We start from the raw sequence: 26532 nt of genomic DNA on the forward strand, positions 1-26532 counted from the left end.
TCCAGAGAACAGGAAGACACAACACTTTAAAAAATGCTGGGGTTCACACAATTCCTTTATGTTGTCTCAACACAAACCGATTAAGTCAACGTAATTGCTTTTACTTATTTAAGTGAATTGAAAATAAAATAATTAAGTTGTCCCATAAAACTTAATCGTTGAGTTGTTTCAACTCATTTTAAATAAGTAGTTTAAACAAGCAGCAAAAGTTGTTTGAGTGAAGTCAGGTACTTCTTCAAAATGAAACTCCAGTGTACTTTATAATGTCACTCACCCTAGCTACATCTGTTTCACTGCATTAAGGTTATTATAGTTAACGTAATAGAAATGAAAAAATTAAAACTAGAATTGAAATTTTTCATTAACTGAAATAAAAACAAGTTTTTAAAAGAACTATAACTAACTAAAACTGGTTGCTTTCAATCAAGTAATTCAGATGGAGGGCAAGAAGAAGAAAAAATCTGAATGGGATACATAGAGGAAAGTCTGTATTTTTGCAACTTATACCCTATTTTAAAGGAGATATAAATAGAAAACAACCACATATGTTGGGCATGATCCTTATATCATGAAGAGGACCAAGTTTTCTACTAAACTAAAGTATATTTGCCTGTCATGTAGGCAGTACATACTGTATAAGCTAATATACAGATGGTTACACACAAACACACATACAGTTATACAATATAGATAATTACTTAAATTAACTGCCGGTGTAATAATATTGTTGATGTGGTATGACAAAACTGTAGTATTGAACAAATGATTCAGCAGGCTTCAGTTCTCTACGCTATAATTATACATAATCACAATGCACAACAGTTTACACCTAATGTTACAGTATTTATTACAGTTTATCAGTTTACCATGCTACAGTATTCTATTGCATTCATTAACAAAGAGTTATACACTTTACTATGTGGTTCGAAAACATGTCTATTATAAATGACTAGTTTTTTTCCCAAGCGGATATTTTCCAGACATCATGAAATAACAGATTAAAGCATACTAAAGTGTGAACGCATAGCCTACATTATGATTTATTTACTTTTATAAGAAGGCAAAAGTGCTTCACAATAATAACCATCTAGTTTTGTTGTCAGGGTTGCATTTCATTTTTGTTCTGTTTATAAACTTACCATCAACAAACATTCACCTTTGCTGCACATATAGACATTAAAGTTATGGGTGTTTATTCTGCCGAAATGCCAGTAAAGACATGGATTACTGCAAAACAAGATAGAAATTTCATTGCAGTGATTACATGGCAGGCTACACTATTTTTATTCTCCTGGATTTTGTATACACGTGGTGGTGTTTGTATATAACACATTAACAAATTTATACAGATAGCTAGGCATGTATATCATTTTTATTGGTGCTGTCAAACAAATTATTGCGTTCAAATTGTTTTGCAAACAAATAGCTTTTTTACCAGATCTGTTAAGGCCGCATTTACACCGTTCAAGTGACTCAATTCCAATTTTTTTTCTCCCATGTGGCACAGATCGGATATGGCCCATGTACGTGTAAGCAGAAAAAAAAAAAAATCACATGGATTCCGTTTTACTCAAATCAGATTCAGGCCTTATTCATATGTGGAAATGTATCCGATATGAATCGGATCTGTGTTCTCGTGTCTGCAGTGTGAGCAGGTAGATCGGATTTTCACTTGTCAATGCAAGTCGCACGTCATTAAAAACAATAGAGAGTGGTGTCAAGTCAGACACTTTCATTTCAGAACAGGCTTCAGCAGTCCCAAACCTTAAATCTTAAACACGAGGACTTAAACAGCTTATATTGTCCTATAGCACAAGTATAAGCATGTTAACGAGAGCGAGAGAGCGCAATGTCCGCCACCTAACCAATATAAACTAAACTAGTGCATAGCTAGCTACATCACATGCATAAATCACGCCATGGACATTACATTAAGATGCCCAAAGGTTATAAAAAAATTGCCTATATATCAAAAGAAGATGGACAAATGAGAAACTTTTTGTCATAAACTATAGTAAAACAGCTTGTCAAATGCTGCGAACAGAATATATACAGGAATAGAGAAAAGAGCACTCTCCAATTATCAGCTGCAAGTCATCGCCCGCTCTTTTTTTTCTGGTCATTTCGCCTTTGCTGTGTGCTGTGTAAATGCAGACAATCGGAAACGAGTCACTTTTAAAAGATGATGCAAGCAGGTCATCAAAAAAATCGAATGCAGTAACAAAATCGGAATTGACCATCAAGATTTGCAGTGTGAATGCAGCCTAAGTAAATCGGTTGAACTAGTTCACCAAATTGAACTGAATCATTTGAAATTATTTGCGTTTCCAGTAAGCACTTAACCACAAACAACTTGCATTTTAACAACCCTGATACCTCCTCCTGATTAAAAATAAACCAATGAGTTATTCAGTTATTAGAACAGTACACAGATTGGACTTGAAAACAGGTGAACCAATAATACTGAGAATGTGTGATTCAGCAGGTGAACCGAACACAAACAGTACATGACAGTGACTGTACCAAACGTAAACAACTGATTAAATTGAAGCTTAAATGAGAGGATTTGGCGAAATGCAAGTTTATTTCATAACAAAGTTGTAATAGAATTTAAAGAAGTCAATCAAGCTTCATTTGAGTTGCAAAACTTAATTGTAAGAAACATTTCAGATCATGGTGATGTTTTAACTGACTGAAATTATGATCGCGGACTACATATTTTTGATATGTTGAGTCCTAACATGGGAGAACTGTCACAAAAGATCTGGTTCATGGAAAAAATGCAAACTTCCCATCACTACTGTATATCTAACCTCAGAATCACCCTTGCACATCATTACAACCCAATGTTTGTCTTGTCCCATCTGTTCACTGCTTTGCCTAGAACACATCTAATTGGCCACTTCCAGCTTGCTTGTTCCTGATTGGCCTCCAGTGTTTTAAAAGCCATGACACAACTTCCTTGGCAGCCATCTTGTTTTTGGCCACTTGCTTTGTGTTTTTTTGTATGTGGTACAGTGCAGAGTTTTTGAATATGTTAAGACTGTGAATATTGAGATTTGGAAGTATTGTTTGTTTTTGTGTGACTACTGAGATTCTATTGAGATTTGTAAGTAATTTGAATCTTGCTCCTATCAAATATCCTAATTTCAAAATTGAAAACCTAATAAAAACTAAAACGATTGAAAAATCCAATATTACGATGATATACAGTAAAGCATGGCATTTAATCATTTAGAATTTAAAATGTTAAAACGTAAGACATCAAGTACACATCTACGTCATATGTCCATCTTCACTCTATACATGTATAACAAAAAGTAATGAGTCTCATTAGTATTCTTTGAATAATATTAAACAAATTATCTGCCTGTGAAAAACGTTGTGTAATAAACAATACGCTGTAAATTATACACTCTAAAAAATGAAACACAAAATTGCCTGTAGTGGCCAAAATTACAATTACAGAAGTAAGTTCACTTAAACAACCCAAAGACTAGTCTGTTTTGACAACACCCATTCTTAAGTGGTACGTTTTAGGCATACGCATGACTCACCTGCACGAGCAGCAATGAGGTGGGTGGTCCGGTTGGGGTCTTTGGCATTGAGCACCAAGGTCTTGCAAAGTTTGGCACCCAGTGCCTTGCCATGATACCACTCTCTGGTGCGCTCCATTGGGTAGTTGGTGGGATACAGGCCACTGAAAATGACTGTGGTTCCCGCTAGTGTACGGCCCTTTAGTTCTGGAACAATTTTGCGTATATCCGGACTTTCTGAACTCTCTTTCTTAAGGAAGGCCTCGTAGCGTGAGTAATACTCATTGTGAATGCGAACTAAAATCTCCTCCAAGTAAATGAGGTGGTCGTCCTGGTCTACGTCTTCCTCTTCCTCATCATCCTCATCCTCCATACTGTGATCTAAAGACTCTTCCCCCATAGTCACACCTGACTGTTCGCTGTTTTGAGACTCAGTTTCCATTTCCTTTTTGTCGGAACAGCCGTTGCCCAAATCACGGAGACCCTCAGGATCTGTTACTGGACCATCACCCCCCTCTGTCCTCTGTTTGTCTCCATCATCCTCTTTGCTTTTACACTCCTCATTTTTTCTTTGTTTGGGTTTCCCAGTGTCTGCTGTCTTTCCCTCACCATCGCTGTCAGATAATTCCATTTTACCCTCGCTTTCGCTGTCGCTAGAAAGGTCAAAATCCAGGTCGTTGGCAGCAGCAGCATCAGGAGCAGCATTTGGGATTTCACTTTCACCTGAGATACATGACACACCTGAGCTGCCCTCTGCCTCTGTTTTCACAGTACATTTGTCCCCTGAATCTGCGCTCTCATTAGGCTGTTCCCCAGTGGGGTGAGTCCTTTCATTGGCTGAAGCTCCCTGAGTGGCAGTGGAAGAAGTGGACGATTCCTCATGCCCAGTTTTATGATCCTTGCTGGATTTTCTAAGGCCATTTCTCTGTTCCTCTTGTCCTGACTCTGTGCCTTCCACAGTCCGTCCGCCCTGATTACCTACAGCATGACAACGGAAGGAATTCTTAGACACAACTTTTGAGAAACAGCTTGTGTTTATAAAGAGTCTTACAAATTCGAATGCAATTCTACTCTACACATTATTACTTTAAATTATTAAAGCATTATAGTGTTGTTTTTTAAACTGATTTTGGATACAGGGCGATAGGACTGTGCAATTAACCGAAATCGAAATGCAATCGTGATTTCAAAAGTTGAGATTAGCTAATTGCAAGAGGCTGCGGTATGAAATATGTATTATTTCATTTCCCCCACCCAGAGCAAACACGTGCATGGCGTCTATGTGTGACAGTCTTACTAGCCATTTGAGTGAGCACACTTTCGTTCTGCCCAATCAGAATTGCAAAACCAAGCTAAAAAAAAAAAAATCAAACATATAAAAGTGCAGATGAGTGGGATGATGGCGTCTGCCACTTCAAAAGCATTAACAGACAAATTAATACCAAAGAAAAAACAGGGCATCTGTAACATGGGAATACTTTGGTTTGAAAGTCACACAAAATGAAAGTGTAATAATTAATGACTGAAGAGAGACTTATGTTTTATTTTAGCTCCAATCCAGCACAAAACTGTTATGTTTGAATGGAAATATCAAACCCCAAAAAATAATGTTTAAGCAGCTGATGAAATGCAGACAGTGCCATTTCTCACATCAGACTGCTCTGCATTTTGCACCACTTTACATTTAACCCATCTCTGGTAGTTTAGTTTTTTCATAAACATAACATAAAATTGTCATTTTCTCACATTTAAACTTGTTAATTTATTTTTAAACACAAAAAGCACTTTTTAATTATGAATGTGTCGGTTCAATTTTTCCTAAAACTTTGATCTTGATAAATTATTCAGAAACTGTGCATGACTGTAACAGAATCCGGAAGTCAGCTTTTAGACATTGATTCTGAATATTAAACCACATATAAAAAAAACTCATGATTTTGTTAGAAAATTTCATGTTATTGATATTATTGGGGGACAGCACGGTGGTGCAGTGGGTAGCACAATCGCCTCACAGCAAGAAGGTTGCTGGTTTGGGCATCGGCTGGGTCAGTTGGCATTTCCGTGTGGAGTTCGCATGTTCTCCCCATGTTTGCATAGGTTTCCTCTGTGTGCTCCGGTTTCCTCCATAAGACCAAAAACATGCGCTATAGGTTAATTTGGTAAGCTAAATTGTAAGTAGTGTATGCGTGTGAATGAGTGTGTATGGATGTTTCCCAGTGATGGGTTGCAGCTAAAAGGGCATTCGCTGTGTAAAACATATTCTGGATAAATTGGCGGTTAATCCCGCTGTGGCGACCCCAGACTAATAAAGGGACTAAGCCAAAAAGAAAATGAATGAATGAATGAATGAATGGTGTTATTGGTGTATTATCCTCTTTTTTAGCTCTGAATTCACTGGTCTGCTATTGTGGTGACAATTCAGCAAAAAAAAAGTGATTGTTTGCTTTACCTATCATTAAATTGTCTTTTGGACTGTCCCTGACCATTCTAACTGAGTGGTCAAAGTTCTCAGACTAGTATATCTCCAACTGCTAGAATCATTCTGAATACTGTGAACAGCAAAACAGAAGTACTAAAATGCCTGCACCAAACACTGGGATGCAATTTTGTGTGTGTGCATGCGTGCATGCGTTTTAAGAGTGGTTACAGTGAGATAACAAAACTTAACAGCAATACATAATTTATTCGTCAAGTCTGTGCAAACACATAACTGGACCATGAAAGGGCTCTCGTACGCCTGGCAAAAATGGGACAAGCGCAGACTTTGGATTCAGTATGCAAATCATTCTTGTAAAAATAATGGACATAAGAGGCCTTCAACCAGTATTGTGCTTTAAAAAAATGTTGAGAAACACAAAACAAGACCACTAGATAATCAGACAATCATTGCTTGACTAATTTTGAAATTTAGAATTTGCCTCACATGGTTTACAAATGGAAGGTACAACAAATACGCCGTCACTTTCACAAGAGAAGCTCCACTTAAACACCTGTTCACCCTATGAACTGAGTTCACAAGTAGACGTTCTCTTAACCTTATTTCTTGTGTCCAGCCATCAAGGACTCACTTCAAACAGCTCTTAACAGAAAAGTGGAGCTATTTTCAGCCTCTGCATATTCTTGTGAACTTTTAGTTTGTGCAGGAGTAAATCAGTCTAATAGATCCCACATTGACCTCCACTGGCAGTGTTTTTCACAGAGCTGCAGTAAAATGTACCGTGGTCCTTCATATTTCTGAGCAGATTATTTCAGCGCTTGCATATAGTGAGGTCACGTACACAAATCTTTATTCAAACACCATCACATCCTATTAAACCGTCCCTGCTTAAGAGCAAAACAACTTTTCGAAAAAGTTTTGCTATTTGAATTAAATATAATTTCCTTTAAAACTTTTGAGGATTAATTATCTACAATAGAAAATAAACCAGAAAAAACTCAAAAGGACATATGCTGACAGTTGTAATGAATAGCACAAAAGCTATGCAAGTTATGTCAATACAAATTTGATTCTCAAAATATTATTTTTCCATATTCTGACCCTGACACTGTACGCTTAAAAAAAAAAAAAGATGTGTATTTTTTTATTTTAACCATGTGAGGGCTACGCAGTGGCGCAGTAGGTAGTGCTGTCGCCTCAAAGCAAGAAGGTCGCTGGTTCAAGCCTCGGCTGGGTCGGTTGGCGTCTCTGTGTGGAGTTTGCATGTTCTCCCTGCGTTCGCGTGGGTTTCCTCTGGGTGCTCCATCAAGTCCAAAGACATGCAGTATAAGGGGCCGATCACACCGAACGCGCTTTATGCGTTGAGAGGCGCCTTTTTTAAAATAGTTTACTAATGGCCAAGAGTGTTTTGCACGCTGCTCATGCATCTTGCGTTTTTGTCATTGCGCGCCGATTTATTTGTATAGCGCTTTTACAATGTAGATTGTGTCAAAGCAGCTTCACATAAATGGTCATAGTAACTGGAACAGTGTGGTTCAGTAACTGGACCAGTGTGGTTCAGGTTTTAGTGTTTAAGTTCAGTTCAGTTCAGTTTAGCTCAGTTCAGTGTGATTTAATCATTACTGAGAGTTCAAACACTAAAGAGCCAATTCATCGATGCGTAGCTCTACCAATCCTGAACCATGCGAGGCAGTGGCGACAGCGGAGAGGGAAAAAAAACCTTCACCTGTTAACTGAGTTAACTGAGCGGAAAAAGCATGTTAACTTCACTTGCGTCTTTTTCATTCTCCAATCAAAGGAAAGCAGAGGCAGGTTTTCCGTTGAGGTGCTTGCAGACTTTTGAAGATGGAGAGACTTGTGGTTGCTGTTTTGGGTTATCCAGAGCTGTGTGCTCAGCTGATCCAGTCATTGCGTAGCGACAAAAAGCACAAAAAAAGGCAGTTCGGTGAGCCTTGCGTTTTTGGATCGTAAATGCGCGTTCGGTGTGATCGGCACCCAAGTGAATTGCATAAACTAAAATGGAAGGGCATCCGCTGCGTAAAACATAATTGGCTAAATTGGCGGTTCATTCCGCTGTGGCAACCTCTGATGAATAAAGGGACTAAGCTGAAGGAAAATAAATGAATAAAAGAATAACAGTGAATCATGTGTTGATGACTTGTTGATATGAGAGCACTAATTTTGATTAAATGTGCAATTTTAATAGTCAAATCAATACTACTGACTCATGGGCCAAATTGCAGGAAGTAGACAGCAAATAATGCTTTATTATGTTAAAACTTTCTTTTTTTTAGTCTTATGTTATACAGAATGTCAAGATAAGCATTATATAATTGTATTTGAAACACTGCTTACTGTGTTAGAAATAGTTAAATATATAAATACAGCCTATTTGCATGTTTATTTTGTGTAGGCCGCATGGAGCCACAGCAGGGGAACTAAAGAGCTGCATGCGACTCCAGAGCCACGGGTTGCAGACCCCTTGTTTAGATAGATGACATTTAGGCAGTTCTCTAATGTTAATGTTCAGTTTACTTGGGGAAAAAAAAAAAAAACAGGAAAAAAATAAAGATTTACCTTTTTTGGCCATCTGAGCCTCTCGTGAGCCTGGCGGGGCGTTGATGTCACCAGTGCCCTGGAAGTAGATGTACTTTTTCACCGTGATGAGGTTGGGGGCAAACTTCCATACATCTTCTCTATCGTCTATGATGCACACCATGGAGTCTCCGCAGGGGAACAAATTTCTGCAAAAGGCAAACAGTTTTTATCCTGACATTTTTATATGCTCAAATTTAGCAGCTGGTGGTCGGTTATGACTAAACAAGCAGCATCCAGACAGCGTCAGCCAGCCAAAACCAAAATGTCAATGAGCAGTTTATAACATTGACACTGGTACAATACCAGAAAATCGGTGGCGAAAAAGAATTGGGACAATTAAATGGTCTCATGGTAATTTCAGTGGATGTAGAATGAGGTCCTAACATAGAGAAAGTGTCCACAGGTGCAGAGAATCCCATTAACTAATGCCAATTATTATGTGGTATAAGGGATGCAATAATTATAGATTTTTAATTATAGATTATAGTAGAGGAAAGTTCACAGTTTCACACTTATCATGATTATTATGCATTCATTTGTTTCAAAACACTACTAGTTTAGTAAATCACATGAAAACTTATATTTTATATTATGTAAAATATAATATTTTATATTTTTAAGTGTTATTTATTGCTGCTCAGTAACTACATAATACAGCACAAAATAATAATAAAAAACAAACAATACAATAGTCCATTTCTCTTCAGACTTAAAAATAAGAGAAAAAACTTTTTTGGTACTTTAACATAAGTAATAATTTTGCACTAAAAATAAATAAACGAATAAATACAATAAAAAAAATAATAAATATTTTGTATTTGTCTAATGTAAATCTAAGCTACATTGTCTAAGTATTTCCTTTTTAAGGTGAACAACTGTAGTCAATAGCTGCTGAACCTCTGTCTGAAAGGCACTTTTGATCAATTATATTACAAAATTGATTGGTATTTTGCATTTTGTATTTTTTGTATTTTTTTATATTCCATACAAATTATATAGCTGCCCAGTCAGTTATTTTCAAGTGACTCGATATGCGGTCGCATCATTCTTTTAACTACGTGTGCCTTGAAAGCGTGAATGCATCGTGCCACGTGCACGACGTTCCTAATATGCTCACAAGAAAAGAAATGATCTCGCGCGCACAAAAGATACAACATGCGACTGGCCCTTAGTTAAAAGCCTTCAGCCATCGTTAATCCAGTCAGACCCCCTTAATTTTTCACAATTCTGCGATCGCTGAATCCAATGCAAAAATCAACAAAAAGTCGCACATTTTTCAGATCCTGCTAAATTCTTAATTAAATGCAAAATAAACATAAAAAATATGTATAATCTAGTAAAACATCCAATTCCAAATCATATAATCAAATTAGATTTATTTCAGTTTGCAATTAATTGTTTTACGTGACTTATAGCAGTAATCCGACGCGGATGAAGCGAGTAATTCACATGTGAAGTCAATGCAAAGACTGGATTAAGCATTTTGTGGTGCGATTTGGGCGTTTTGTGCATTGGACGTACTTCTGACTGCAAAAGAAAGTTGGAAACATCTATCAAACGGAGCAGTGGAGCAGCCAGAAAAGCAAGCACCTTAAAATGATGGAGATTCAAGGATGATGGCCGCTGCACATGACCTTTTTGAAGGTCTAAAAGAGCTGAATACTTCTGAATTGAAAGACATTATTTCTGCTGTACATGCATGGCTGGTATTATGGAGTGCTTAAAAATCGCTAAATGTTTTCGTTTAACTATTTTCCTGCAGTTAACGAGAGAAACCGCTTCTCTACCATTGATGAGATTTACGGCAATCTGTGTTTACAGTATGTGTATTACAGCAGGGTAAGCACTAACATGTCCTGAGTGAAGTACATGATATCAGATGCTCTGAGGAGTGAAATTTGAGAGAAAATAATATCTTGGATAAAAATAAGAGTTATACAACGTTCCTTTGGCTTATTCTCTTCGGTTTTAGATGTTTAAGATCTTGTCTTGACAGGAGACCAAAATAAAGAAGCTCTATTTTTATGATTTGTGTCCTTGTGTCAGATTGCAAATCTAACAAAGTAAGCTGCCTAATATGGTTAATATCTTTTTTTTTTTTTATGTCCGCAAATTTCTGGAAATTACAACCACAAAATCAGGCATTTTATTTCACACAAAAAAAATAAAATAAAATAAATTAAATAAATTAAATTTAAAAAAAAAAATCACAAAACAAATTGTGAAAAACTAGGGGGTCTGTCCAGTGTATGCACATATTATTCTTGGTGTAGAATCTTGGAACTTTAGCGCAGGGTTGGCATAACTTTGTTTCGTTGCAGCAGTTTTGTTCCTTGCAGAAACACAGTGTGGAGAAGCCTTTACGATGAATTAACGGTGACGAATTAAAGTGAGGTTAACAGTGAAATCGGTTAATTGTTGCATCTCTATTTTCTATCAGCAAACACGCACTAATAAAAGTGTTTGTACAGACTTCCTTTCAAATAAGCACATTGATGTTTTGCTATCCACACGTTTCAAAGTATGCCTCGAGCATCTAAACGGGTTTGTGGGTGCTGGTTATATACCGTAATCAGTATAGATTTATTTGTAAATGTCTGGCGCATCTGAACAGCCCCCAAGAACTATTCCAACAGCTCGAGTTCTGAAATGGCAAACAAAGTCATTCACACTAATAGAAGCATTGGGCTGCAGAGACTTGGCTTCTGTAGGTTTATCGACCTAAAGAAAGTAATCTGTGTGCTGTTGAAGTCTGATCGTGACGCTGTTTGGATGACACTGGCTCCTCTGTAAGGCTGCTCTGCTTTCAAGGTCGGTGCGAGAGCTGCATATGAAACCCACACATATTAACAGCCTGACACAAAGAAAGTGAAGAGAACTGGATTCCCTCCAGCATATGCAACACATAAAACAAGAAAAAGAAAACAAGTGTGTTTGGAAACATTTGGAGATTTTTTTTATTTTACTATAAAAAGAAAATTAAAGTCATTGTTTTAAGAAAGAGTTTTTTGTTATGCTGGTTGAAAGTCCCTTAACATCCTGACAGCAAAAATTAAGAGGTAGAAATGTAATTAATAGGAGTTTTAATATTTTGTGGAAGGTGTAGGACTGAGAAAAGTTCATCCAATTAAAACTTTGATTGCAATACATTACGATAGGCTGCAGTGTTTCCTCTCTCTCCTGCAGTGTTTCCTCTCTCTCTTTCTCTCTCACACACACGCACACACACGCATGCACGCACGAATGTTATCAAAATGTTAGTTTGTTGTACAGTTGGCGGTTTGCTTTCATGAAGTCACCTAGCAACAGCCAAATAATGGAAGTAAAGTGATAAAATGGATAGATTTCTGCACATCCCGGTCAATTTGCTTTTACTGAATATTTTAATTTGGGACATACAGAAAGCGACTTGCATCCAACTGCCGCAAAAATATTATAAACATTCAGAAAAATCACACAGCGTCTGCAGAAACTGTTTTACAATGTGTTTACCCTGGCTCAGTCCCGCTTGTCACCAAGGTATGAAATGTGACACACACACACACACACAAACACATTATTCCATTATTTGGTACGAGTGCATTCACATCAGAAGTGAACTGAACCGTACCCCAGACCAACTCTTTCAGGCCAACTCGGCTACGGTTCACAGTTGCGCACCCGAGTTCAGAAGACACGTTCACACTAGCTAAACGTAACGTACAATGACGTCAAACGAAGCAGAGTGCGGACCAAAAGTGCCAGTGTGAAAGCATCCTGTCCAGCAAACTCACAAGCAGTGAATTGTGCACAGTTGTCTGCTTTTTTAAGTTGTTGCAGTGTTTTAATTGCTCGCCCCCGCCTCAATCACCATAGTATTCTACTGTGACATAGCACAGATGACCGGTTATGATCTATTATAAACTAATATCAAATCATCATTGGTAGCATCGAAGAAACAATTAATTTTGACAGGACTACTATCAGGATAACGTTAGCATTTTCCGAGGTCATGTATTGCGCTTAACATAAGTTCATCGCAAATTAAGAACTGCAATGAATATTTACTCATATAAAGGTTTTCCAAAAACATTTGTTTAAATGCATTAAAAAGACACTTTGAAGAAAGTTTATAATCAAATCGTACCCTCTGACTTTTCATTTCTGGCTACCATCATTTTTTCTGGTTCAACAAAAGAAACTCCTAAGTGGATGCCGAGTAAATTGGCAATTTTTTTCACTCTTAAGTGAACTATCCCTTTAAAATAGGTGAAGAGGAGTTTAGAAGAGATGTTCCCAACACTAATTATGAGCCTAAAGTGCCTTTTCAAGTCATTTTAATGATTAAAATGTTCAACATCCATCTTCAAAGGTTTACTGAGTGTTTCACCTCAAAGGAAATGACATCAAGGATGTACAAATGAGAGAAACACTTGAGAAATGGGGGTACATTTTCAAAAAGAAGCTAAAACACTTCCGAAATGTTTTACAAGTTTAAATAATTCTTCTGAAATGCAAACTGAAACAAGATCATGCTGCATAGATGAATACACCAAGGTCCAAAATATATTCAATGTTCGTCACATTCTTTATCTGTGATGCATACAGATTTAGATAAAAATTGAAGGTCTGTAACACTGCACCTTATCTGTAATTGAACAATGTTTAGTTCGTGCCTTCACAAGACACGTCTCATCTGAACATGTGCACTCGTGCGGAGATCCTTTGTTCACACTGCTGGAGTCACGAAATCAAAAACATACAGCACTTTCACATGTGGTTGACTGAGCTTTATATCTAACAAATAAAAAAAACGGATGCCTTGGATACTCTGAAAGCATGACAATAATTTAGCCTTTTTAAATGAATTCAAATGAAACAACGAGTAAATAATTAATTGCTATTTCTAAATAAGAACTTTCCACGAATTCATCAAACACCACTAATAACGTCACAGCCCACATTTAATGATGATTTCCTAAAATCATGACATGAATTATTAAAATCATGAAGGTCACGTTACTAGGGGTGTCACGATTTCGATTTTTAATCGAAATCGATCGAAATTTATGCTCGATTTCGATTATCGAATCAAAAAATAGAATCGTCGATGCTGCCACGCCCCCATGTCATGTCAGCTTGGCTTGCCAAGCGGGAAAAAACAGGCTTGTTGAAGTGCTTGTTGAACTGCAGAAGCAGGAGACCCGTCGACAGAGCTTAAATCCTCTCCTCTTTCAATGAAGTCGCCGGTGTTTAAGCATTTTGGATTTCCAGTGAGTTATGTTGACAACACTTTGTCAAGTGTTGTCGACAAAAAAAACATAGTTTTGCAAGCTCTGCTATGTACGTATTGGGGTTCGCCCGATAGACAACACCGGCATCGCGATCCTCCGCCCGCCCCCGTTGCAAATCCGCTCGCGAAAAGTGCACACTCAGGCCCTGTTTACACTATCTTTGTTTTTAAATGGCATTTTAGAACGACAACGATTTGACATCTACAGTGGCGTGTAGCATTTCTGAGCAGCCCTCCTTCCTCTCTACATCTGACACACACACACACACACAGACACAGACGCGCACACACACAGCCATCTGCTTGAGACAGCGGGTTCAGGCAGTCAGAGGATCAGTAGACTGCTTCAATCTTTCACTCACTTGTACTTAGTCATTTTAGCGAACAACTCAAATACTGTTGGCTGGTTCCTGTTGGTTGTGCGTCTTTTTTACCGACGCCATTATAACGACACAGATCACTGCCTATTCACAAGTCCCGCAGAAAAAGTGATTGACAGGTGGTAATTATGTGTGTATCTTGCCTTTATTAATTTACTGTATGATTTGTTTATGGGTAAAACAAAGACCACGCAGGTCAGGTAGTTTATACGGTAGGCTACAAATAATTAATTGGTCATTAATTAATTAATTATTCATAATCGAAAATCGAATCCAATCGTGCCTTTAGAATCGAAAATGTAATCGAATCGAGGATTTGGAGCATCGTGACACCCTTACACGTTACTAAAGGTACGTTAGTGCTCAAAAGTTTGTGGTTGTATTATTTTTTTATATATTAATCTAAGCCAGGGGTCAGGGCTGCACGATTAATCGAAAAAAGATCACAATCTCGATTCGACCCTACACACGACCTTAATTCAGCTTTTCTATGATTCAGCCAAATATATTTACAAGGTCAGGAGAGAAGAGTAAAGGCGGACATACAAGTCTTCACAGCAACATGGACACATTCAAATGTCGTTAAGTGTCATATACTGTATTTATAAGGTATAATTCACCCAAAAATGTCATCCCTGTCTAAATGTAATGATGTATTCACTGCTGCGAAATCACATAAGGTGACCGTAAGCTGTTTGACTACCGAGAATGTACACGCAAAGATCGTATTCTGTGACTCTAGTAGGCGCTGTTCTCACTGTTTGGCTTAAACTCACTCCCACAGGCTGAGTGCACATCATTTAAATGATCATATTGCATTTTACAGTTATGATTACGACGACAAGCATTTGATATGTTTTTTCTTTGCTAAAACAGTGTTGTGCATGAAAATAAATGCTTACCGTGTTAGTATAACTAGCCTATATAATGTTACAAATATTGCAAGAAAGAATCTGATAATGACAAATGTCTGATTTTACCAGTGAAAACAAATGGTCTAATAATGCCGTCAATGACAAATGACAAGCACATGTCTCAAATATAATAATTCAACATCAGAATTATGAATGGTTGTATTATGATGTCATCACTTTACTGTGAATTAACAAACAAGACATATTGAAAGTCTGTTGTGGACCTACACATAGGCCTAATTTTATTATTAGTATTGTTTTACCATATGCTTGAGAATTAACAATAATAATAATAGCCCACTAATATTAACCTTTATTTTACATTTACAGAATCGTGAGGAAATCATAATCTTTATTTTAAGCAAAAAAAAAAAAATTGTGATTCACATTTTAGCCAGAGTTGTGCAGTCCTACAAGGGGTTTGCAAACTTTTTAGCCTACGACCCCCAAAATAACAATGCCAGTAACTCACGACCCCTAATATCATCTGAGATGGTAATAAATAAACCTTGCAGTTACATGGGTCTGTGTTATTTAATTAATCTATGTATTTATTGCTGGTTTGTGCTTGTTGCGATCGAGTACTAGAAGGAGTGTTTCTACCCGGCTTATCCAGGATTGGATGATGCCCGTGACGTCACTGGGGATTCCCACTATATAAAGCTGACAGCAATGGCGTCTCTAGCTCTCTCTCATTTTATCTTGCAGTCTCTCGCCCTCCCTCAGCTCGGTGGTGGCTTGCGCTCAGGCGGTCTGGCTGGCGGTGCTCCGCAAGTCGATCATTCATCCAGATGCCGCTCCATTTAGTGTTTCGTTCATGTTAATCTTTTGATTCTTAGTTTGTAATGTGCTAACTAGTTTGTTTATTTTGATACTTTGTTTTGTAGCAGGTAGGGGTTTATTTTTCATAGTCACGTTTTGTTATTTATTTAGTTTAGCGAAGGCAAGCAGTGGCCCGGAAGACTCACCTTTTTCTATTCCTTTCACGGGAGTTAGGTAAGATCTGTCCATTTAAAGCAGTATAGTTAGAGACCTGTTTACCTTAGCTGCCCTACCTGTCTACTTGATTTTTGTTAATGTTTTGTCCTTTGAAAACTTATGATTTAAGAAAAATTAAACATATTGACGGAACGTCAATTTAACCATTCAACGTCTGTGTCTTCCATATGTTCGGCTCAAACCTTGATTGTTGTTGTTATTCGAGCCAAGTTTATTCATCATTTAATTTTGGAGAACGCCACTCGGAGACCATCCTCCATGTTCAGTTGTGGCCTGTATTTATTTTCGATGTACATAAATGCCATAAAGGTGTCACAAATTCAAAGTGCTGCATCTGACGCTATTGCTATGTTTTAATATAATGTAATCACCCTGGGAGTCGCAAAAAAAAAATCAAAAGGCTGATTTTATTTGTATGTTGTGTTTTAATATATTAACATGTTAACAACATGACTATTAATTTTGTTTTTCAGTAGGTTATGGATAAAACATGGTCATTCTAATAGTTTAATAAAATTTTACTTGATTTTTGGAAAATCGCCAAGCGACTCCCGCCTTATTGTCCCGCTACCCCCACTTTGGGAACCACTGGTCTAAACTTATATAGTTTAGTTTCTAAATACTTTAACAAACTACAAAAACCAATAAACAAGTTTAGACTAAACTAAAATCTAATTATATTAGCAATGACAGTCAAATTAAAATACACTTTTTTTGTTGCTTGCTCAAACTACTTGTGCAAAATAAGCTGAAACAACAGAATTCTTGAGTTTTTTTTTTAGACAACTTAACTGTTTTATGTTCAATCCACTTTTTAAATTTGTAAAAATAGAGAAGTTAACTTAATCAATTTGTAATGGGACAACATGAAAGAAAGTTTTGTAAAATTTGCATTTTTCACAGTGTAGAAACACTATTGGATTAAAAATGAATGTATTTCCTATATTTAAATATCGCCTTACAGGTCTCACTGGTGCAACCAAGTAAAAAAAGTTAATTTCAAGCCTTGTAACATGATAAAAACTATGGTGAATTTTCTCCTAATGGTAAAAAATATAAATGGCAGTTTTGATCGTCCTGTCCGATATAAATAAATGACCTCCCAATGGTTATTAAACAGAAATGTATGTTTTGTTCCAACATCAAGATTTATTTATTGTGATTTGTTATTTTAAGCACTGATTTCATTCTGCTCGCCACCTTTGGTGTAAAGTAAAAGCATTGTCTCACCTGAGGTTTCCTGTCTTAGAGAAGGGATCTATGCATTCGTCTCTAGACAAAATCCGATGAGAGAAGAGCTTCTTTTCTGGGTCTAAAAAACCTTTTGAAAAGAGAAAAAAGCCTGGTATGAGTAAGAGAAATAGTAAAAAAATAAATAAATAACTTTCATTTCTTTTTTAAGATAAAGCATAATTTATGGCTGGAAGCAGAGCTGTAATCTCTGTAGTTTCCCTTGGACAGCACTAAGACTATTTACAGCTATAATAAAACGGAAAAACGGAGGAAAAAATAATGCACTTCTTTTGTGTTTTCAAATTGCACCACCGACAATCTTCACTGTCCAGCTTTTCACCAAAATCAAGACTTTAATTCAGAAAAATCCTTGCTTTATCCACTGCTGATTGTGTCTATATGAATCACCGGACATAGTTTTGTGCAAAGTTCTGACAGCGAGATACCGAACATTCGATAAAAATGAAATGAAATGAAATATTTTGAAAAATAAATGAAAGTTGTAAACATCATGCTTCATCCCACTTTTACACACAAAAAAATCATTTAGCGTATTTCATATTTAACACACACACATACACGTATACACATACATACATATACACACACCCACATTTTACAAATACACAGTTGAAATCAGAATTATTAGCCCTCCTAATTTATTAGCCCCCCTGTATGTTTTTTCCCAATTTCTGTTTAACAGAAAGATTGTTTAACAATTCAAGATACTACTTTTCAGCTTAAATTGTAATTTAACTAGGTTAATAAGGTTAACTAGTCAGCGGCAATGGCCTAGTGGTTAAGTGTGCCGACATGTAGCACCCTGGTGCTCACGTTGATCAGAGTTCAATTCCTGGCTCGAGATCCTATGCCAATCCTTCCCCTCTTTCAGCACCTAATGCTTTCCTGTCTGTTCTCAACTATCCTATCCCAATAAATGTTACAATAATAATAATAATAAAAATAATAATAATAATAAATTTGGTTAACTAGGATAATAGGGCAAGTCATTGTATAACAACGGTTTGTTTTGTAGACAACCGAGAAAAAAATATTGCTAAAGGTGACTAAAGATATGGACATTAAAATGTTTTTGTTTTTTTATTGCTACTCTAGCCAAAAAAATGAACAAAACAAAAAAGACTTTCTCCACAAGAAAAAATAGTATAGGAAATACTGTGATATTCCTTGCTCTGTTAAACAGAATTTGGGAAATAAGTGACTTTGTGTGCATCACAGTAATGTTAACATTTTTGTCATTGTTTTGTTAATGTCAATATGTTAATGTTTTGTTGGCCTGCATTTATTCGCTATAAGATACAAACCAACAGTAATATATTGTATAAACTGTTTAGCATACATATAGATTTTGAAATGTAATTTATTCCTGTAACGTCAAAGCTGGATTTTCAGAATCATTACCCCAGTCTTTACTATCAGACGATTTACAAGAAATCGTTGTGATCTGTTGATAACGTGCATGTAATTATTAGTGTATAAAATTATTACTATAACAATGCACTGACTGCAATTTTTACAAATGCATTAAGTCATTTGCTAAAGTTGCACTGTATACTTCAGTCAAATAGTAAACACACATGCAATAAGTCCCTACAAAGACAAATGCTTAAAATGCATAAAGAATACTTTTTAAAAAATTGTTCCCGTTACAAATGAAAATACACTATGTTAAGAACTAACCTGAACTACAATTTAATAACAACCAAATAAGCAAACCTAAAATTAACCATCATAATATAAAGTTGAACCAATTTTCCCCAATGTTAATGAATGTATAATGAGCAAAATTCTAAGTGTTTTGCAAACAAAAGTAGCAAAATGTGCAGGTATTTTATTGCAAAACAAAAGATGGCTGACCTTCCAAACTGACGGCAAACTATACAAAACATCGCTTCATTTTTTTTATAAATATCTGCTTCCAAGATGTTAGAAACAAATATTTTCCTTTAGCATCATTACCTAATGTTGACGTTATGTTGCTGTCTCTTCACTGTACTGGTTGTTACGAAAAAAAAAAAACGTGCTCACAACAACCAATCAGATAAGAGGAACCGAGAAGGTAGCATTTGAAGGCTTAAAAACACAAACTGTTTCTTGATTCTGACAGTTTTTGCACGCAATTAACAATTAGTCACAGCCAAATTAAACTTTAGTGACAGGGCATCAGTGGCCCGATCGGGCCAGTAACGATCCTGTCTACTGTCTCGAGCATCTCAGACGCTGGCCACGGGCCATCGGGCAGTCCTTATTATTGAGCCCTGCATTCAGACATGATGTTTAACAGGCTGGTCTGAAACAAAACTAAAAACATTCTAAAACATTTTTTGGTTCCCTTTACTGCATAACAAATCTTTTAAAAGTCTCCCAAACAGTACAACAAGGAAAATAAAAAAGAAGAAATAAAAAACATTGATCAAAAACAAGTCTTAAACAAACAGAAATAAAAAAAATACAAAATCACTGACTAAAATCTTCAAGCCTAAACTTCGAGTGAAACTGAACTAGCGCTTGTACGCAAGACAAACACTCACATATGCAAAATGTGCACATGCCTGCATGTTAGGCTTCCCTGTCATTAACTGCATTATAGAAAAGTGGCTTTGAATGATTAAAAATAATAATAATACAAATTTCACAACATCTTTTCCGATTATAAACTAAAACACAAATTCCTGAAAATGCAGCATTCATAAAAAGTCAGATTCGGATGTTCTTGTTCCAGTGTACCAGTCCAGCTCTTAATTCTTATGAAAGAATGTATATATCACTCATAGTATTATCCTTGTACATTCTAGCTTGCATTTAGTTTATTTTTGTACTTCATTGTTCTTTCATTGAAACTTGAGCTGCACATTTGTTTTGGACACAGTAGTCCACATACACAAAAACACACAACACCAAGCATTAATAATACCAACAACAAGACATTTACAATAACCATCAAGATATGAATAAATTATAGACGACAACAATAAAAACTTTGAAAAGTGCGAAATCCCTAAATTGATTTTGTTTACTAGTCATTTAGCAGATATTTTATGACAACAAGAAACAGAAATGGCCAAATAGTGGGAGAATCCAAACCTTAGCCTATAGCAAGCCTACTATTTACATATTGGCTGTTTAGTAGTACTTATAAAGTACATATTCAGCATGATCATATTCTATATCCATAATCCTACAATTTGTTGTAATAAATATGCAAACACAGCAAACTTTGCACCCATCAAATGCTAAGAATATGAACAAATACTGCCACCTGGTGTTATAATAAAAGAACAACATGATCTCTCATTCACTAGGCAAAGGGGGGGGAAACGCTCAGAAAAAAAATACATTTGTAACTTTCCTCAAGGTCTGAAGTATCATTCATGTTTCACAGCATAAAGGGAATAGAAGAAATCTTTTTACAAATTTTTCATTTAAAAAAAAAAAAGTCTGCCACATGACAGTAATGTACCTGCAATAGTGTGAGCGTACAAACGGCTGCCGAAGGTGAAGACGTGCAGCTCAAAGAGTTTGGCGATCTTTTCAAGAAAGTCTTTGCAGTGAGGTCTAAGTCGTGTGTGAAGCATAGGTTCCCCTCGTCCTAGCTGGAAATGAAAGATTCCCTGAAGAAAAATATAAACAAGATCATGAAAAGATCAACTTAACTAGAAAACGACACAATATATAAACTAGCATAACAATATTAGACAAGTTTAGACACTTTAGAATAATAGTCCGTTAGTTAATATTACTTAATATATTAACATTTAGTATAAATAATCTTGCATTAATTAATTGAGTTCAACATTTACTAATGCATTATCAAAATTCAATCATGGTTAATGCAAAGGGAATAAACATGTTTTTTTAGCTTAAATTACATTAACGTTAACAAAGATGAATAAATCCTGTAATAAATGTATCACTAATTGTGGATGTTAATAAAAACATTAACTAAAGGACCATTGTTTTTTATTTTTGATAATGTGACAGTTTGGACTTTGTAAGATTACCATTTATTGATTAAAAAAAAGTATCTTATACTCAGCAAGGCTTTATTTATGATTTTGAAGACTGTAAAAATAGTAACAAAACTATTACCTTTAATCAAATATTATCATTTAAAATGCCCGCTTCGGTTTTTCGAATATTTTAAAATATAATTTATTCTGGTGATGTCAAAGATGAATTCAGCATCATTGCTCCAGTCATCTTGTTTAAAATAATTCTTTGAAAATAAATACTGCAGGGGTCTATGGAAAAGATTAAAAAAAGTTAACAATTTATTTAATACACTATAGATTAATAAAGTAAATAAAGTAAACCAGTAACTTAACAAAACCAAAAAACTAAAACTATTATTTTTTTATTTTTTAACCAATTATAATTCTAAAAATTAATACAAACCATAAGTTTACATACGATTTAAATAAGCTGTATAAAACATAAATTAAAAATTTATTCAAGTGAAATTTATTCATTAAATAAATATATACAAGTTAAACTGTATGACAAAGTAATGAAATAAGTAAATAAATGTGTGAATAAATGAACTGAATAAATACACTTTATTACAAATAAAAAAAGAATAACTCAGAAATCACCCAACAATACTTTACTACAATAATACTAACCCATTTATAAAATGAATTTCTCATGGTATAAACTGGATGTTTATACATGTACTATATATACTGCCAATATGCACTTTACAATATGGGAGTCATTCAAATGTTTACAATTTATATAGTCCTTTAAAAGACTAAAAACACCAGAAATAAAAAAAAATAAAATAAATAACTTTATTTTAACTTTAAAAGCATGTCGTATTTGAATTTGTATTATTTAAATGGCAAAATGTAAAGACAATTTTATTTATTTATTTTTTATTATAGTCTAAAGTAGGCATGGCATGATAACTGTTTTCAAGGTATACCGCGGTTTGGAAAAGTCAAGATTTAAAAACTGACAAAATGTTCTGCTATACCGTTCCTAGGGTACTTTTTTTTTTTCATTTTGTTTTTAGTTTAGGAAAACAGTATCTCCAGCAGAAAAATCTAAAAATCTGTGTTTTGGAAACTAATGAAGACAGCAAAAGTCGATGATTCATTTGAATTATTAAGCCTGACATGTTTACTGTCCCAAAATATTTTAAAAGTTTAATAAATAAAATAATAAATAAAATATATTGTGTTCAAAGGGGAAAAAAGTTTTGCTTTTTTACCCAGACATTTAAATAGAATATATATTAGAGCAGTAATCACAAAACCGTAAAACCGAGATATTTTCATCCAAGTTTATCATACCTAGTCCAAAGTTTAATGCAGTGAAATAATCATTTGTCTTATTTGGATGGCAAAATTTAAGCTACACTGTGACTAACGCTATTATCTCAAATAACATGTTTGATCGAACACCCAGAAACAGTTTGAGTTTGTCTTCATTGAATCATTTCTTTTTAAAGAAAATCTTACTAGCCCAATTTCCTTTAAAGCAAAAAAGCAAGAACACACATCCTTTTCTATACTCCTGCATTACAGTCTGTCAGGAGCCTTTTCCACAGAAATATATTCTTGGAAAAAGCTTTAGAAAACAACACTCTCACAACGATTCTAATAGCAGACATAATACAGTCTGCGAACAAACCATTTGAGCCTCTGATAGTGCAGTTAATGGTCTGGTAATCGTGTGGTATTAAGATCTGAAATACTTTTTTGTTTGAGCTGATCTATTGAGCGAACGCAAGATGAAAGCGTCTTCACGCCTACGAGAAGAATGAATCAAAAAAATGGAAGATTACAGAGAGAGAAAAAAGCAAGATGTGGAGTCATTTAAAAGGACTCAATCAATGCTCTGCTGCATTTAGGTTCTTCAAAGCCACAGTAACACCCACCGCAGCTCTGCTTCAATGAAATATGCAAATGAGATCACCAAGAAATAAAAAGAAAGAATACTGTACGTCTCTCTATATGTTGTTGTTGTTTTGCCAACATCAAACAGAATGAAGAAATTGTGGATACATCTTTTGAAAACATCAAAGCTGTACACTAATAATGAATTAAAGCAGTGGCTTAAAAACAAAATAAGGACATAAAGAAATCAATAAAAATAAAAGTAATATACACTAGAGGTGTGAACCTACACTAGTCTCACGGTTCTGTTCAGTTACGATTATCATGCCATCGATTCGGTTCAATTCGATATTTCGGTGCATCACGGTGCATTGACGGTGCTTTCCATACACAGTTTTATATTTTCTTCACAGCAGCATTTCTTGTATTAAAATGTATGAATATATTTATATTTATATACTATTTGTAATACAATTTTGTCATTTAATACAAACAGTCAGATATATAAACTGTAACTTTAAACAAAACGAGTATTTAGCAAATAATATAAACAAATATAAATATCCAGTTCAATTTCTGATCCTTGTCTAGTTCTCTTACACCCCTTTGATTGGTCACACCCTCAAAAAAAACGGTTGCGATTGGCTCTTGCGCGCTGCGTTCTTCACAGATGAGTGATGCTGATAAGCGGCAGGCGGCAGCGGCGATCTCACAGCTGATGTATGATAGACACGGTGGAGAAAACTCTGCAGACACGCGCTCGTTTCTGGATGCAAAAGTAACGCTGTAAAACAGCCGAGAAGAGAAGAAAAGCCACGCCAGCAGGTCAAATGGGCCACTGTGTGTGTGTGAGAAGAGAGAGAGAGACAAAGCGCGCGCGAGAGAGAGAGAGAGAGAGAGAGAGAGAAATGGAGTAGGCTACTTTCATTCTCTCGATCTCAGTGAAATAAGGGCTTTTGTTGTATATGTCAGTGAAAGACTGATCCAGCAAACACACACAGTGAAATTGTGCACAGTTTATGAGTTTTAAGTAGTTAAAACGCTGTAAATACTCCCGATCGCCTCCCTCGCGACTGAGCGCATATGAGGTAAATGACATCAGTAATAACCGGTTATGATTATTACTGAACCGATACCGAATTGTCCACGTCTGCATCGCAGTGCACCGAAAAAACTATTATTTTTGACACCCCTAATATACACTGTAAAAATGCTAGGTTCCACACAATTTCTTCATGTTGTCCCAACACAAACTGACTAAGTTATCTTAACCATTTTTACCAATTTTAATAGATTGAAACAATTACCTTGTCCCAAAACCTTTTAGGAATTGTTTCAAGTCATTTTAAATAAGTAGTTAGAACAAACAGCCAACAAGTCATTTCCTGATTGTATGCTACAATAATAATGCTCAGAATGACATCTCTAACTATCTGTGAAGCACATAAATAATGATTTAAATTGCTCGTGATTTTTTTAATTACGCCTAGTTTACACTACCGAATTACAAGCTTGTTTTTAACCCAATTTAAAAGTTACCAACCTCGCCGACAGATCGGGCAGTGATCAGGAAAATCACCGACTGCACCTTTAAGACTTCTACAATGTTAAAAAAGTTTTCTATTTTTATTATTTGATTTTCTTTCTATTCATCAAATACTGCATTTCTAAAAACATAGAGCAAGTTTTATAACAAACAATTATAATAATAATAATTATATTGAAGGAGCAGAACTGTTTTCAACATTGATAAGAAAAATAAATGCTTCATGAGCACCAATAATACACATTAGACTGATTTCTGTTGGATCGTGTGACACTGAAGACTGGAGGGATGATACTGAAAATTCAGCTTTGAATCACAAAAGTAAAACAAATATCCAAATAAAAATGTTTGATGTCTCATCCAAAAATCCTCTACTTGTTCCAAACCAGTTTGAGTTTCTTTCTTCTGTTAAACACAATGGAAGATATTCTCAAGTATGTTGTAAAAAAAAAACAGCCGCTGAATTCCAACATTCTTGAAAATATTTAGTTTTGTGATCAACAAAAGAAAGAAATTCATAAAAGTTTAGAACCACTCGAGTGTGAGTAAATAGCGAGTACATTTTCATTTTCGGGTGAACTATCCCTTTAATAATATATCAAATTGACTATCAAATTGAAGGTGCAGTAGGTGATCTGCCAAAATGCTAACATTATCAGAATAGGTTTGAAAATGTACGAAATTGTACACAGGTCAGCAGGATGCAGGAATTATATTTACCCAAAACTGGCATTGGGGTAAAGTTGGTTTTATATTCACACAATCAGACTTTTTCCTCAATAATATAATTTTAGAAAAGTATTTTTTGCAAATTCTAAATAGTAAAATCATATAATCAGCCAATGACTATAAAATACATCATTGTTCACATTCAATTAAATAATGCTAATGTTGTTTTGAAGTCATTCCTACATGTACATGCTACTTCAGATCCAATAACCCGCGGAACCCTTGAATAAATCACATAAATAAATATTCACACATAAATAGATGAACAGTTTACTCGCTTTATTCATGTGTCAAATCTGCTTCATTTGTGCAACAAATTCACTTCACAATAGATGCGGATTAGCGCCATAGGCAGGGCTTCTGTCTTCATTGCTAAATGGCTAACATGGATTTTATACAGATAGTAGCTGTTTATGTGCTTTAGAAAGCTGATAAAGAGCGTTGATTCGTTTGTAGCTGTGTCTGAGTCCACTAGATCCTTTCAGGGGTGCACCTAGCTCTGTGAGTTCATCAACTCCTCCAGAAACTATATCTGGATAATATGCTGCAGTGCTTCCGATTGACCTGAGCCAAGTTTGATGAACTGTTGTCAGGTGTCTGCAAGAGAATTTTCCCCCGGGACACCAACAACAGGCGCTACCTCAAAATCACACCCCTACAAGACCAAGCTCCTGATTAGTTAACACGGTGCGAATGTCCGCTGAAGTTCCGATTTTGCAACTCGAGCGACACATGTTGTCAATCGAGTAAAACGCTCAACTCACGCTGCTTTATTCACTCGCGCCGCCTCATTCACGCCGCAGGATGTCTATTCGCATCTTTACATTGATTTAACATGTAAAGCACTCTGGAAGGGCATCCGCTGTGTAAAAACGTGCTGGATAGGTTGGTGGTTCATTCCGCTGTGGCGACCCCGGAATAATAAAGAGAATAAGCGGAAAATAAAATGAATGAATGAATTTAAATAACTTGCGCTTGACACTTCATACGCGTCTGCGAGTGAACGCAGCGTTAGAGTGTGAGCGTG

At 35.6% G+C, this 26532-nt stretch overlaps 1 protein-coding gene across 5 annotated transcripts in view; it reads right to left on the minus strand.

The window, feature by feature from the left end:
- Positions 1-26532, minus strand: part of ctdp1 (CTD (carboxy-terminal domain, RNA polymerase II, polypeptide A) phosphatase, subunit 1) — a 216512-nt gene that overhangs the window by 180594 nt on the left and 9386 nt on the right. For all 5 annotated transcript variants that reach the window (XR_012394537.1, XR_012394538.1, XR_012394539.1 and 2 more), the window contains 4 exon segments: positions 20851-21001; positions 17367-17457; positions 8551-8717; positions 3558-4514 (listed from right to left, as the gene is read on the minus strand). Coding sequence is in view for 2 of the 5 variants with exons in the window: in NM_001002873.1 (NP_001002873.1) it covers positions 3558-4514; positions 8551-8717; positions 17367-17457; positions 20851-21001 (1366 nt within the window). In the remaining 3 variants the exon portion in view is untranslated.

Source organism: Danio rerio, chromosome 19 (assembly GCF_049306965.1).
Source record: "Danio rerio strain Tuebingen ecotype United States chromosome 19, GRCz12tu, whole genome shotgun sequence".
Classification (NCBI taxonomy): Eukaryota; Metazoa; Chordata; class Actinopteri; order Cypriniformes; family Danionidae; genus Danio; species Danio rerio.